Source organism: Heterodontus francisci, unplaced genomic scaffold (assembly GCF_036365525.1).
Source record: "Heterodontus francisci isolate sHetFra1 unplaced genomic scaffold, sHetFra1.hap1 HAP1_SCAFFOLD_518, whole genome shotgun sequence".
In the NCBI taxonomy this organism is placed as follows: domain Eukaryota; kingdom Metazoa; phylum Chordata; class Chondrichthyes; order Heterodontiformes; family Heterodontidae; genus Heterodontus; species Heterodontus francisci.
The window spans coordinates 64,003-79,469 of NW_027141084.1; the positions used below are offsets into that span (position 1 = coordinate 64,003).

Below are 15,467 nucleotides of genomic sequence, written 5' to 3' on the forward strand. Positions count from 1 at the left end.
GTCCGGAGTGGTCCCAGTAGATAATCATGGACACGTAGATTGGTGCGAGCATTAAGGGGAGGGCTGAGGGCTGTGAGTCGGGACGGTCCCCGGTGGCGGAGGGGGGGGGGAGGGGGGGGGGGGCGATGCCTCACCTTGACGAACATCTTGTTCCCGACGGCCGCCCGGGACGCCTTGGCCGGGCTGCAGTAGACGGACATGGACTTCCTGTCGCGGGAGAATTCCAAGGTGAATTCCTTTCTCATCAGTTGTTTGATCACCTGAAGGAGAAGGAGAGAGACGTGCTGAATGCTCAGTGTACCGTCGGGGCGGGGTGGCGGGTGGTGGGGTGGGGGGAGGCACACCGAGATCGGGACACACGGGTCGAGCGACGGGCCCCGGCACTGTCACGCGCGCGGAATCGCTCCTGACCGTCTCCCCTCACCACCGTCCCCCGCCCCCTGGTGTGTCCCGTCCCGAGGGAGCAGGGGAATGTCGTGACAACGCAAGGACTCACCGAGTTGCAAGCGTTCGCACGCTCGACCTTGGACATGGAGCGGACATCGGTGTTGAAGACGTTCATTTTTTCAACCAGGCACACCAACGCTGTCTCCGTGGCCTCGCCCACCTTCTCATAGATACCCTTGCCCTGCGCCACAGAGAGCAAACACAACGGGTGAGGGAACGGGGGGTGGGGGGGGAGAAGAATAAGATGGTGCAAAGAGAGGCTTGTTGCACGGAATGAGAAGCACTGATCTGTGACCCTAACTCCACATCCTCGCCTTTGCCCCACCGCGGCCCCCCCACTCATGTCCGTCGGACTGCAAAAAAACAAATATCCGCCAGTCTCAGGTTTAACATTAACGACCGATGGAGAGAATTCAAAACCTCCCCCTACCTTTGCGTGCGGGAGCGCTTCCTAACTTCACTCCTGAAAACCCCTCTGCCCCGCCGACCGTTCGAGACCCCCACGACCCAGCAGACCGAGGACCCCCTGTAAATACTGGCACCCTCCCCGCGGACCCCCCTGTAAATACTGACACACTCCCCGGGGAACCCTCTGTAAATACTGACACACTCCCCGGGGACTCTCTGTAAAAACTGACACACTCCCCGGGGACCCTCTGTAAATACTGACACCCTCCCCGCGGACCCCCCTGTAAATACTGACACACTCCACGGGGAACCCTCTGTAAATACTGACACACTCCCCGGGGACCCCCTGTAAATACTGGCACCCTCCCCGCGGACCCCCCTGTAAATACTGACACACTCCCCGGGGAACCCTCTGTAAATACTGACACACTCCCCGGGGACTCTCTGTAAAAACTGACACACTCCCCGGGGACCCCCCTGTAAATACTGACACACTCCCCAGGACACCCTGTAAATACTGACACACTCCCCGGGGTCCCCCTGTAAATACTGACACACTCCCCGTGGACCCCCCTGTAAATACTGACACACTCCCCGGGGACCCCCCTGTAAATATAGACACACTCCCCGCGGACCCCCCTGTAAATACTGACACACACTCCGGGGACTCTCTGTAAATACTGACACACTCCCCGGGGACCCCCCTGTAAATACTGACACACTCCCCGGGGACTCGCTGTAAATACTGACACACTCCCCGGGGACTCTCTGTAAATACTGACACACTCCCCGGGGACCCCCCTGTAAATACTGACACACTCCCCGGTGACCCCCCTGTAAATACTGACACACTCCCCGGGGACCCCCCTGTAAATACTGACACACTCCCCGTGGACCCCCCTGTAAATACTGACACACTCCCCGGGGACCCCCCTGTAAATATAGACACACTCCCCGCGGACCCCCCTGTAAATACTGACACACACTCCGGGGACTCTCTGTAAATACTGACACACTCCCCGGGGACCCCCCTGTAAATACTGACACACTCCCCGGGGACTCGCTGTAAATACTGACACACTCCCCGGGGACCCCCTGTAAATACTGGCACACTCTCCGCGGACCCCCCTGTAAATACTGACACACTCCCCGGGGACCCCCCTGTAAATATAGACACACTCCCCGGGGACTCTCTGTAAATACTGACACACTCCCCGGGGACCCCCCTGTAAATACTGACACACTCCCCGGGGAACACTCTGTAAATACTGACACACTCCCCGGGGACTCTCTGTAAATACAGACACACTCCCCGGGGACTCTCTGTAAATACTGACACACTCCCCGGGGACCCCCCTGTAAATACTGACACACTCCCCGGGGACCCCACTGTAAATACTGACACACTCCCCGTGGACCCCCCTGTAAATACTGACACACTCCCCGGGGACCCCCCTGTAAATACTGACACACCCCCCGGGGACCCCCCTGTAAATATAGACACACTCCCCGGGGACTCCCTGTAAATACTGACACACTCCCCGCGGACCCCCCTGTAAATACTGACACACTCCCCGGGGACTCTCTGTAAATACTGACACACTCCCCGGGGACCCCCCTGTAAATACTGACACACTCCCCGGGGACCCCCCTGTAAATACTGACACACCCCCCGGGGACCCCCCTGTAAATACTGACACACTCCCCGGGGACCCACTGTAAATACTGACACACTCCCCGGGGAACCCTCTGTAAATACTGACACACTCCCGGGGACCCCCTGTAAATACTGACACACCCCCCGGGGACCCCCCTGTAAATATAGACACACTCCCCGGGGACCCCCTGTAAATACTGACACACTCCCCGGGGACTCTCTGTAAATACTGACACACTCCCCGGGGACCCCCCTGTAAATACTGACACACTCCCCCGGGGACTCCCCCTGTAAATACTGACACACTCCCCGGGGTCCCCCTGTAAATACTGACACACTCCCCGGGGACTCTCTGTAAATACTGACACACTCCCCGGGGACCCCCCTGTAAATATAGACACACTCCCCGCGGACCCCCCTGTAAATACTGACACACTCCCCGGGGACTCTCTGTAAATACTGACACACTCCCCGGGGACCCCCCTGTAAATATAGACACACTCCCCGGGGTCCCCCTGTAAATACTGACACACTCCCGGGGAACCCTCTGTAAATACTGACACACTCCCCGGGGACTCTCTGTAAATACTGACACACTCCCCGGGGACCCCCCTGTAAATATAGACACACTCCCCGGGGACCCCCCTGTAAATACTGACACACTCCCCGGGGACCCCCCTGTAAATACTGACACACTCCCCGGGGACTCTCTGTAAATACTGACACACTCCCCGGGGACTCTCTGTAAATACTGACACACTCCCCGGGGACCCCCCTGTAAATACTGACACACTCCCCGGGGACCCCCCTGTAAATACTGACACACTCCCCGGGGACTCTCTGTAAATACTGACACACTCCCCGGGGACCCCCCTGTAAATACTGACACACTCCCCGGGGTCCCCCTGTAAATACTGACACACTCCCCGGGGACTCTCTGTAAATACTGACACACTCCCCGGGGACCCCCCTGTAAATATAGACACACTCCCCGCGGACCCCCCTGTAAATACTGACACACTCCCCGGGGACTCTCTGTAAATACTGACACACTCCCCGGGGACCCCCCTGTAAATATAGACACACTCCCCGGGGTCCCCCTGTAAATACTGACACACTCCCGGGGAACCCTCTGTAAATACTGACACACTCCCCGGGGACTCTCTGTAAATACTGACACACTCCCCGGGGACCCCCCTGTAAATATAGACACACTCCCCGGGGACCCCCCTGTAAATACTGACACACTCCCCGGGGACCCCCCTGTAAATACTGACACACTCCCCGGGGACTCTCTGTAAATACTGACACACTCCCCGGGGACTCTCTGTAAATACTGACACACTCCCCGGGGACCCCCCTGTAAATACTGACACACTCCCCGGGGACCCCCCTGTAAATACTGACACACTCCCCGGGGACTCTCTGTAAATACTGACACACTCCCCGGGGACTCTCTGTAAATACTGACACACTCCCCGGGGACCCCCCTGTAAATACTGACACACTCCCCGGGGACCCCCCTGTAAATACTGACACACTCCCCGGGGACCCCCCTGTAAATACTGACACACTCCCGGGGAACCCTCTGTAAATACTGACCCACTCCCCGGGGACCCCCCCGTAAATACTGACACACTCCCCGGGGACCCCCCTGTAAATACTGACACACTCCCCGGGGACTCTCTGTAAATACTGACACACTCCCCGGGGACTCTCTGTAAATACTGACACACTCCCCGGGGACCCCCCTGTAAATACTGACACACTCCCCGGGGACCCCCCTGTAAATATAGACACACTCCCCGCGGACCCCCCTGTAAATACTGACACACTCCCCGGGGACTCTCTGTAAATACTGACACACTCCCCGCGGACCCCCCTGTAAATATTGACACACTCCCCGGGGACTCGCTGTAAATACTGACACACTCCCCGGGGACCCCCTGTAAATACTGACACACTCCCCGGGGACCCCCTGTAAATACTGGCACACTCCCCGCGGACCCCCCTGTAAATACTGACACACTCCCCGGGGACCCCCCTGTAAATACCGACACACTCCCGGGGAACCCTCTGTAAATACTGACACACTCCCCGGGGTCTCTCTGTAAATACTGACACACTCCCCGCGGACCCCCCTGTAAATACTGGCACACTCCCCGCGGACCCCCCTGTAAATACTGACACACTCCCCGGGGACCCCCCTGTAAATATAGACACACTCCCCGGGGACTCTCTGTAAATACTGACACACTCCCCGGGGACCCCCCTGTAAATACTGACACACTCCCCGCGGACCCCCCTGTAAATACTGATACACTCCCCGGGGACCTCCCTGTAAATAGTGACACACTCCCCGGGGACCCCCCTGTAAATACTGACACACTCCCCGGGGACCCCCCTGTAAATACTGACACACTCCCCGGGGACCCCACTGTAAATACTGACACACTCCCCGGGGACCCCCCTGTAAATACTGACCCACTCCCCGGCGACCCCCCTGTAAATACTGACACACTCCCCGGGGACCCCCCTGTAAATACTGACACACTCCCGGGGAACCCTCTGTAAATACTGACACACTCCCCGGGGACCCCCCTGTAAATACTGACCCACTCCCCGGGGACCCCCCTGTAAATACTGACCCACTCCCCGGGGACCCCCCTGTAAATACTGACACACTCCCCGGGGACCCCCCTGTAAATACTGACACACTCCCCGGGGACTCTCTGTAAATACTGACACACTCCCCGGGGACCCCCCTGTAAATACTGACCCACTCCCCGGGGACCCCCCTGTAAATACTGACACACTCCCCGGGGACCCCCCTGTAAATACTGACACACTCCCCGGGGACTCTCTGTAAATACTGACACACTCCCCGGGGACTCTCTGTAAATACTGACACACTCCCCGGGGACTCTCTGTAAATACTGACACACTCCCCGGGGACCCCCCTGTAAATACTGACACACTCCCCGGGGACCCCCCTGTAAATATAGACACACTCCCCGCGGACCCCCCTGTAAATACTGACACACTCCCCGGGGACTCTCTGTAAATACTGACACACTCCCCGGGGACCCCCCTGTAAATATTGACACACTCCCCGGGGACTCGCTGTAAATACTGACACACTCCCCGGGGACCCCCTGTAAATACTGACACACTCCCCGGGGACCTCCCTGTAAATAGTGACACACTCCCCGGGGACCCCCCTGTAAATACTGACACACTCCCCGGGGACCCCCCTGTAAATATAGACACACTCCCCGGGGAGCTCCTGTAAATACTGACACACTCCCCGGGGACCCCCCTGTAAATACTGACACACTCCCCGCGGACCCCCCTGTAAATACTGATACACTCCCCGGGGACCTCCCTGTAAATAGTGACACACTCCCCGGGGACCCCCCTGTAAATACTGACACACTCCCCGGGGACCCCACTGTAAATACTGACACACTCCCCGGGGACCCCCCTGTAAATACTGACACACTCCCCGGGGACCCCCCTGTAAATACTGACACACTCCCCGCGGACCCCCCTGTAAATACTGATACACTCCCCGGGGACCTCCCTGTAAATAGTGACACACTCCCCGGGGACCCCCTGTAAATACTGACACACTCCCCGGGGACCCCCTGTAAATACTGACACACTCCCCGGGGACTCTCTGTAAATACTGACACACTCCCCGGGGACCCCTCTGTAAATACTGATACACTCCCCGGGGAACCCTCTGTAAATACTGGCACACTCCCCAGGGACCCCTCTGTAAATACTGACACACATCCCGGGGACCTCCCTGTAAATACTGACACACTCCCCGGGGACTCTCTGTAAATACTGACACACTCCCCGGGGACCCCCCTGTAAATAGTGACACACTCCCCGGGGACCCCCCTGTAAATAGTGACACACTCCCCGGGGACCCCCCTGTAAATACTGACACACTCCCCGGGGACCCCACTGTAAATACTGACACACTCCCCGGGGACCCCCCTGTAAATACTGACACACTCCCCGCGGACCCCCCTGTAAATATAGACACACTCCCGGGGTCCCCCTGTAAATACTGACACACTCCCCGGGGAACACTCTGTAAATACTGACACACTCCCCGGGGACCCCCCTGTAAATATAGACACACTCCCCGGGGTCCCCCTGTAAATACTGACACACTCCCCGGGGAACACTCTGTAAATACTGACACACTCCCCGGGGAACACTCTGTAAATACTGACACACTCCCCGGGGAACACTCTGTAAATACTGACACACTCCCCGGGGACCCCCCTGTAAATATAGACACACTCCCCGGGGTCCCCCTGTAAATACTGACACACTCCCCGGAGAACACTCTGTAAATACTGACACACTCCCCGGGGACCCCCCTGTAAATATAGACACACTCCCCGGGGACTCTCTGTAAATACTGACACACTCCCCGGGGACCCCCCTGTAAATATAGACACACTCCCCGGGGACCCCCCTGAAAATACTGATACACTCCCCGGGGACCTCCCTGTAAATACTGACACACTCCCCGGGGACTCTCTGTAAATACTGACACACTCCCCGGGGACCCCCCTGTAAATACTGACACACTCCCCGGGGACCCCCCTGTAAATACTGACACACTCCCCGGGGACTCTCTGTAAATACTGACACACTCCCCGGGGACTCTCTGTAAATACTGACACACTCCCCGGGGACCCCCCTGTAAATACTGGCACACTCCCCGGGGACCCCCCTGTAAATACTGACACACTCCCCGGGGACTCTCTGTAAATACTGACACACTCCCCGGGGACCCTCTGTAAATACTGACACACTCCCCGGGGACTCTCTGTAAATACTGGCACACTCCCCGGGGACTCTCTGTAAATACTGACACACTCCCAGGGGACCCCCCTGTAAATACTGACACACTCCCCCGGGGACCCCCTGTAAATACTGACACACTCCCCGGGGACCCTCTGTAAATACTGACACACTCCCGGGGACTCGCTGTAAATACTGACACACTCCCCGGGGACCCCCCTGTAAATACTGACACACTCCCCGGGACCCCCCTGTAAATACTGACACACTCCCCGGGGAACACTCTGTAAATACTGACACACTCCCCGGGGACCCCCCTGTAAATATAGACACACTCCCCGGGGACCCCCCTGAAAATACTGATACACTCCCCGGGGACCTCCCTGTAAATACTGACACACTCCCCGGGGACTCTCTGTAAATACTGACACACTCCCCGGGGACCCCCCTGTAAATACTGACACACTCCCCGGGGACCCCCCTGTAAATACTGACACACTCCCCGGGGACTCTCTGTAAATACTGACACACTCCCCGGGGACTCTCTGTAAATACTGACACACTCCCCGGGGACCCCCCTGTAAATACTGGCACACTCCCCGGGGACCCCCCTGTAAATACTGACACACGCCGCGGGGACCCCCCTGTAAATACTGACACACTCCCCGGGGACTCTCTGTAAATACTGACACACTCCCCGGGGACCCCCCTGTAAATACTGACACACTCCCCGGGGACTCTCTGTAAATACTGACACACTCCCCGGGGAACCCCCTGTAAATACTGACACACTCCCCGGGGACTCTCTGTAAATACTGACACACTCCCCGGGGTCCCCTCTGTAAATACTGACACACTCCCCGGGGACCCCCCTGTAAATACTGACACACTCCCCGGGGACTCTCTGTAAATACTGACACACTCCACGGGGAATCCCCTGTAAATACTGACACACTCCCCGGGGACCCCCCTGTAAATACTGGCACACTCCCCGGGGACTCTCTGTAAATACTGGCACACTCCCCGGGGACTCTCTGTAAATACTGACACACTCCACGGGGAACCCCCTGTAAATACTGACACACTCCCCGGGGACCCCCCTGTAAATACTGACACACTCCCCGGGGACCCCCCTGTAAATACTGACACACTCCCCGGGGACTCTCTGTAAATACTGACACACTCCCCGGGGACTCTCTGTAAATACTGACACACTCCCCCGGGGACCCCCCTGTAAATACTGACACACTCCCGGGGACCCCCTGTAAATACTGACACACTCCCCGGGGACCCCCCTGTAAATACTGACACACTCCCCGGGGACCCCCCTGTAAATACTGACACACTCCCCGGGGACCCCCCTGTAAATACTGACACACTCCCCGGGGACTCTCTGTAAATACTGACACACTCCCCGGGGACCCCCCTGTAAATACTGACACACTCCCCGGGGACCCCTCTGTAAATACTGACACACTCCCCGGGGACTCCCCTGTAAATACTGACACACTCCCCGGGGACCCCTCTGTAAATACTGACACACTCCCCGGGGACTCTCTGTAAATAATGACAGACTGCCGGTTTGAGATTTCCATTGTAATTGGGTGTTAGGAGTGATGTGTGTACATGGATTTTAGTTCTGTCTCATCCCGCACCCCCCGCCCCCTGCCCCCAGGGCACTCACCTCATTGTAGTCGAGTGACGAGTCATTGCAAAGGGCACAAATAGTAGCCAGTTCAACCAGTCCATCATATTGCCCACTCTTCACTGTCTTCTCATTCCTTTGCCTGTCAGTCACAACAGAACGGGGAAACCCTGAAAATTTCTAATGGTGTAACACAAATCAAATCGGCAGACCCTCAGTACTGACCCTCCAACAGTGCGGCACTCCCTCAGTACTGACCCTCCAACAGTGTGACACTCCCTCAGTACTGACCCTCTAACAGTGTGACACTCCCTCAGTACTGACCCTCCGACAGTGCGGCACTCCCTCAGTACTGACCCTCCAACAGTGTGACACTCCCTCAGTACTGACCCTCCAACAGTGTGACACTCCCTCAGTACTGACCCTCTAACAGTGTGACACTCCCTCAGTACTGACCCTCCGACAGTGTGACACTCCCTCAGTACTGACCCTCCGACAGTGCGGCACTCCCTCAGTACTGACCCTCTGACAGTGCGGCACTCCCTCAGTACTGACTATCCAACAGTGCGGCACTCCCTCAGTACTGACCCTCCAACAGTGCGGCACTCCCTCAGTACCGACCCTCTAACAGTGTGACACTCCCTCAGTACCGACCCTCCAACAGTGTGACACTCCCTCAGTACCGACCCTCCAACAGTGCGGCACTCCCTCAGTACTGACCCTCTGACAGTGCGGCACTCCTCAGTACTGACTCTCTGACAGTGCGACACTCCCTCAGTACTGACCCGACAACAGTGTGACACTCCCTCAGTACTGACCCTCTGACAGTGTGACACTCCCTCAGTACTGACCCTCTAACAGTGCGGCACTCCCTCAGTACTGACCCTCGACAGTGTGACACTCCCTCAGTACTGACCCTCTAACAGTGTGACACTCCCTCAGTACTGACCCTCTAACAGTGTGACAATCCCTCAGTACTGACCCTCTAACAGTGTGACACACCCTCAGTACTGACCCTCCGACAGTGTGACACTCCCTCAGTACTGACCCTCTAACAGTGTGACACTCCCTCAGTACTGACCCTCTAACAGTGTGACACTCCCTCAGTACTGACCCTCTGACAGTGTGACACTCCCTCAGTACTGACCCTCCGACAGTGTGACACTCCCTCAGTACTGACCCTCCGACAGTGTGACACTCCCTCAGTACTGACCCTCTGACAGTGTGACACTCCCTCAGTACTGACCCTCCGACAGTGTGACACTCCCTCAGTACTGACCCTCTAACAGTGTGACACTCCCTCAGTACTGACCCTCCGACAGTGTGACACTCCCTCAGTACTGACCCTCTAACAGTGTGACACTCCCTCAGTACTGACTCTCTAACAGTGTGACACACCCTCAGTACTGACCCTCTAACAGTGTGACACTCCCTCAGTACTGACCCTATAACAGTGTGACACTCCCTCAGTACTGACCCTCTAACAGTGTGACACTCCCTCAGTACTGACCCTCGAACAGTGTGACACTCCTCAGTACTGACCCTCGAACAGTGTGACACTCCCTCAGTACTGACTCTGTAACAGTGTGACACTCCCTCAGTACTGACCCTCTGACAGTGTGACACTCCTCTCAGTACTGACCCTATAACAGTGTGACACTCCCTCAGTACTGACCCTCCGACAGTGTGACACTCCCTCAGTACTGACCCTCCGACAGTGTGACACTCCCTCAGTACTGACCCTATAACAGTGTGACACTCCCTCAGTACTGACCCTCCGACAGTGTGACACTCCCTCAGTACTGACCCTCTAACAGTGTGACACTCCCTCAGTACTGACCCTCCAACAGTGCGGCACTCCCTCAGTACTGACCCTCTAACAGTGTGACACTCCCTCAGTACTGACCCTCCAACAGTGTGACACTCCCTCAGTACTGACCCTCTAACAGTGCGACACTCCCTCAGCACTGACCCTCCAACAGTGCGGCACTCCCTCAGCACTGACCCTCCAACAGTGTGACACTCCCTCAGTACTGACCCTCTAACAGCGTGACACTCCCTCAGTACTGACCCTCTGACAGTGCGACACTCCCTCAGTCCTGACCCTCCAACAGTGTGACACTCCCTCAGTACTGACCCTCTGACAGTGCGACACTCCCTCAGTCCTGACCCTCGAACAGCGTGACACCCCCTCAGTACTGACCCTCTAACAGTGTGACACTCCCTCAGTACTGACCCTCCAACAGTGCGGCACTCCCTCAGTACTGACCCTCCAACAGTGTGACACTCCTTCAGTACTGACCCTCCAACAGTGCAGCACTCCCTCAGTACTGACCCTCTAACAGTGTGACACTCCCTCAGTACAGACCCTCCAACAGTGCGGCACTCCCTCAGTACTGACCCTCCAACAGTGCGGCGCTCCCTCAGTACTGACCCTCTGACAGTGCGACACTCCCTCAGTCCTGACCCTCTAACAGTGTGACACTCCCTCAGTACCGACCCTCCAACAGTGCGGCACTCCCTCAGTACTGACCCTCCAACAGTGCGGCACTCCCTCAGTACTGACCCTCCAACAGTGTGGCACTCCCTCAGTACTGACCCTCTGACAGTGCGACACTCCCTCAGTCCTGACCCTCCAACAGTGTGACACTCCCTCAGTACTGAACCTCCAACAGTGTGACACTCCCTCAGTACTGACCCTCCAACAGTGTGACACTCCCTCAGTACTGACCCTCTAACAGTGTGACACTCCCTCAGTACCGACCCTCCAACAGTGTGACACTCCCTCAGTACTGACACTCTAACAGTGTGACACTCCCTCAGTGCTGACCCTCTAACAGTGTGATACTCCCTCAGTACCGACCCTCCAACAGTGCGACACTCCCTCAGTCCTGACCCTCCAACAGTGTGACACTCCCTCAGTACTGACCCTCTAACAGTGTGACACTCCCTCAGTACTGACCCTCTGACATTGTGACACTCCCTCAGTACTGACCCTCAGACAGTGCGACACTCCCTCAGTACTGATCCTCCAACAGTGTGACACTCCCTCAGTACTGACCTTCTAACAGTGTGACACTCCCTCAGTACTGACCTTCTAACAGTGTGACACTCCCTCAATACTGACCCTCTGACAGTGTGACACTCCCTCAGTACTGACCCTCTGACAGTGTGACACTCCCTCAGTACTGACCTTCTAACAGTGTGACACTCCCTCAGTACTGACCTTCTAACAGTGCGAGACTCCCTCAGTACTGACCCTCTGAGTGCGACACTCCCTCAGTACTGACCCTCCAACAGTGTGACACTCCCTCAGTACTGACCTTCTAACAGTGTGACACTCCCTCAGTACTGACCCTCTAACAGTGTGACACTCCCTCAGTACTGACCCTCTGACAGTGTGACACTCCTTCAGTACTGACCCTCTGACAGTGTGACACTCCCTCAGTACTGACCCTCTAACAGTGTGACACTCCCTCAGTACTGACCCTCTGAATGTGTGACACTCCCTCAGTACTGACCTTCTAACAGTGTGACACTCCCTCAGTACTGACCCTCTAACAGTGTGACACTCCCTCAGTACTGACCCTCCGACAGTGTGACACTCCCTCAGTACTGACCTTCTAACAGTGTGACACTCCCTCAGTACTGACCCTCTAACAGTGTGACACTCCCTCAGTACTGACCCTCCAACAGTGTGACACTCCCTCAGTACTGACCTTCTAACAGTGTGACACTCCCTCAGTACTGACCCTCTAACAGTGTGACACTCCCTCAGTACTGATCCTCCGACAGTGCGGCACTCCCTCAGTACTGACCTTCTAACAGTGTGACACTCCCTCAGTACTGATCCTCCGACAGTGCGGCACTCCCTCAGTACTGACCTTCTAACAGTGCGACACTCCCTCAGTACTGACCTTCTGACAGTGCAGCACTCCCTCAGTACTGACACTCCGACAGTGTGACACTCCCTCAGTACTGACCTTCTGACAGTGTGACACTCCCTCAGTACTGACACTCCGACAGTGTGACACTCCCTCAGTACTGACCTTCTGACAGTGCAGCACTCCCTCAGTACTGACACTCCGACAGTGTGACACTCCCTCAGTACTGACCTTCTGACAGTGCAGCACTCCCTCAGTACTGACACTCCGACAGTGTGACACTCCCTCAGTACTGACCTTCTGACAGTGTGACACTCCCTCAGTACTGACCTTCTGACAGTGCAGCACTCCCTCAGTACTGACCCTCCGACAGTGCGACACTCCCTCAGTACTGACATTCAAACAGTGTGACACTCCCTCAGTACTGACCCTCTAACAGTGTGACACTCCCTCAGTACTGACCCTCCGACAGTGCGACACTCCCTCAGTACTGACCTTCAAACAGTGTGACACTCCCTCAGTACTGACCTTCTGACAGTGCAGCACTCCCTCAGTACTGACCCTCCGACAGTGTGACACTCCCTCAGTACTGACCTTCTGACAGTGTGACACTCCCTCAGTACTGACCTTCTGACAGTGTGACACTCCCTCAGTACTGACCTTCTGACAGTGCAGCACTCCCTCAGTACTGACCCTCCGACAGTGTGACACTCCCTCAGTTCTGACCTTCAAACAGTGTGACACTCCCTCAGTACTGACCTTCTGACAGTGCCGCACTCCCTCAGTACTGACCTTCTGACAGTGCGGCACTCCCTCAGTACTGACCCTCCGACAGTGCGGCACTCCCTCAGTACTGACCCTCCGACAGTGCGGCACTCCCTCAGTACTGACCCTCTAACAGTGTGACACTCCCTCAGTACAGACCCTCCAACAGTGCGGCACTCCCTCAGTACTGACCCTCCAACAGTGCGGCGCTCCCTCAGTACTGACCCTCTGACAGTGCGACACTCCCTCAGTCCTGACCCTCCAACAGTGTGACACTCCCTCAGTACTGACCCTCTAACAGTGTGACACTCCCTCAGTACCGACCCTCCAACAGTGCGGCACTCCCTCAGTACTGACCCTCCAACAGTGCGGCACTCCCTCAGTACTGACCCTCCAACAGTGTGGCACTCCCTCAGTACTGACCCTCTGACAGTGCGACACTCCCTCAGTCCTGACCCTCCAACAGTGTGACACTCCCTCAGTACTGACCCTCCAACAGTGTGACACTCCCTCAGTACCGACCCTCCAACAGTGTGACACTCTCTCAGTACTGACCCTCTAACAGTGTGACACTCCCTCAGTACTGACCCTCTAACAGTGAGACACTCCCTCAGTACTGACCCTCTGACAGTGTGACACTCTCTCAGTACTGACCCTCTAACAGTGTGACACTCCCTCAGTACTGACCCTCTAACAGTGTGACACTCCCTCAGTACTGACCCTCCGACAGTGAGACACTCCCTCAGTACTGACCCTCCGACAGTGAGACACTCCCTCAGTACTGACCCTCCGACAGTGTGACACTCCCTCAGTACTGACCCTCTAACAGTGTGACACTCCCTCAGTACTGACCCTCCAACAGTGTGACACTCTCTCAGTACTGACCCTCTAACAGTGTGACACTCCCTCAGTACTGACCCTCTAACAGTGTGACACTCCCTCAGTACTGACCCTGTAACAGTGTGACACTCCCTCAGTACTGACCCTCTAACAGTGCGGCGCTCCCTCAGTACTGACCCTCCGACAGTGAGACACTCCCTCAGTACTGACCCTGTAACAGTGTGACACTCCCTCAGTACTGACCCTCTAACTGTGCGGCGCTCCCTCAGTACTGACCCTCCGACAGTGAGACACTCCCTCAGTACTGACCCTCTGACAGTGTGACACTCTCTCAGTACTGACCCTCTAACAGTGTGACACTCCCTCAGTACTGACCCTCTAACAGTGTGACACTCCCTCAGTACTGACCCTCCGACAGTGAGACACTCCCTCAGTACTGACCCTCCGACAGTGAGACACTCCCTCAGTACTGACCCTCCGACAGTGAGACACTCCCTCAGTACTGACCCTCCGACAGTGCGGCGCTCCCTCAGTACTGACCCTCCGACATTGTGACTCTCCCTCAGTACTGACCCTCTAACAGTGTGACACTCCCTCAGTACTGACCCTCCGACAGTGAGACACTCCCTCAGTACTGACCCTCCGACAGTGAGACACTCCCTCAGTCCTGACCCTCTGACAGTGTGACACTCTCTCAGTACTGACCCTCTAACAGTGTGACACTCCCTCAGTACTGACCCTCTAACAGTGTGACACTCCCTCAGTACTGACCCTCCGACAGTGAGACACTCCCTCAGTACTGACCCTCCGACAGTGAGACACTCCCTCAGTACTGACCCTCTGACAGTGAGACACTCCCTCAGTACTGACCCTCCGACAGTGCGGCACTCCTTCAGTACTGCTAAGTGTCAGCTCCAGAACGTCAACAGTACGAGTCCCCCACCGCAAAGACTTCAGGCCTCTAATCTAGGCCGACAGATCAGTGTTGTAC

General features: G+C 56.5%; 1 protein-coding gene across 1 annotated transcript in view; it reads right to left on the reverse strand.

Moving 5' to 3' along the window:
• LOC137361985 (sarcoplasmic/endoplasmic reticulum calcium ATPase 1-like) overlaps positions 1-15,467 on the reverse strand; it is a 70,995-nt gene that overhangs the window by 14,379 nt on the left and 41,149 nt on the right. Inside the window, 3 exon segments of the mRNA XM_068026582.1 lie at positions 135-260; positions 497-628; positions 9,027-9,129. Coding sequence (XP_067882683.1) covers positions 135-260; positions 497-628; positions 9,027-9,129 — 361 coding nt within the window.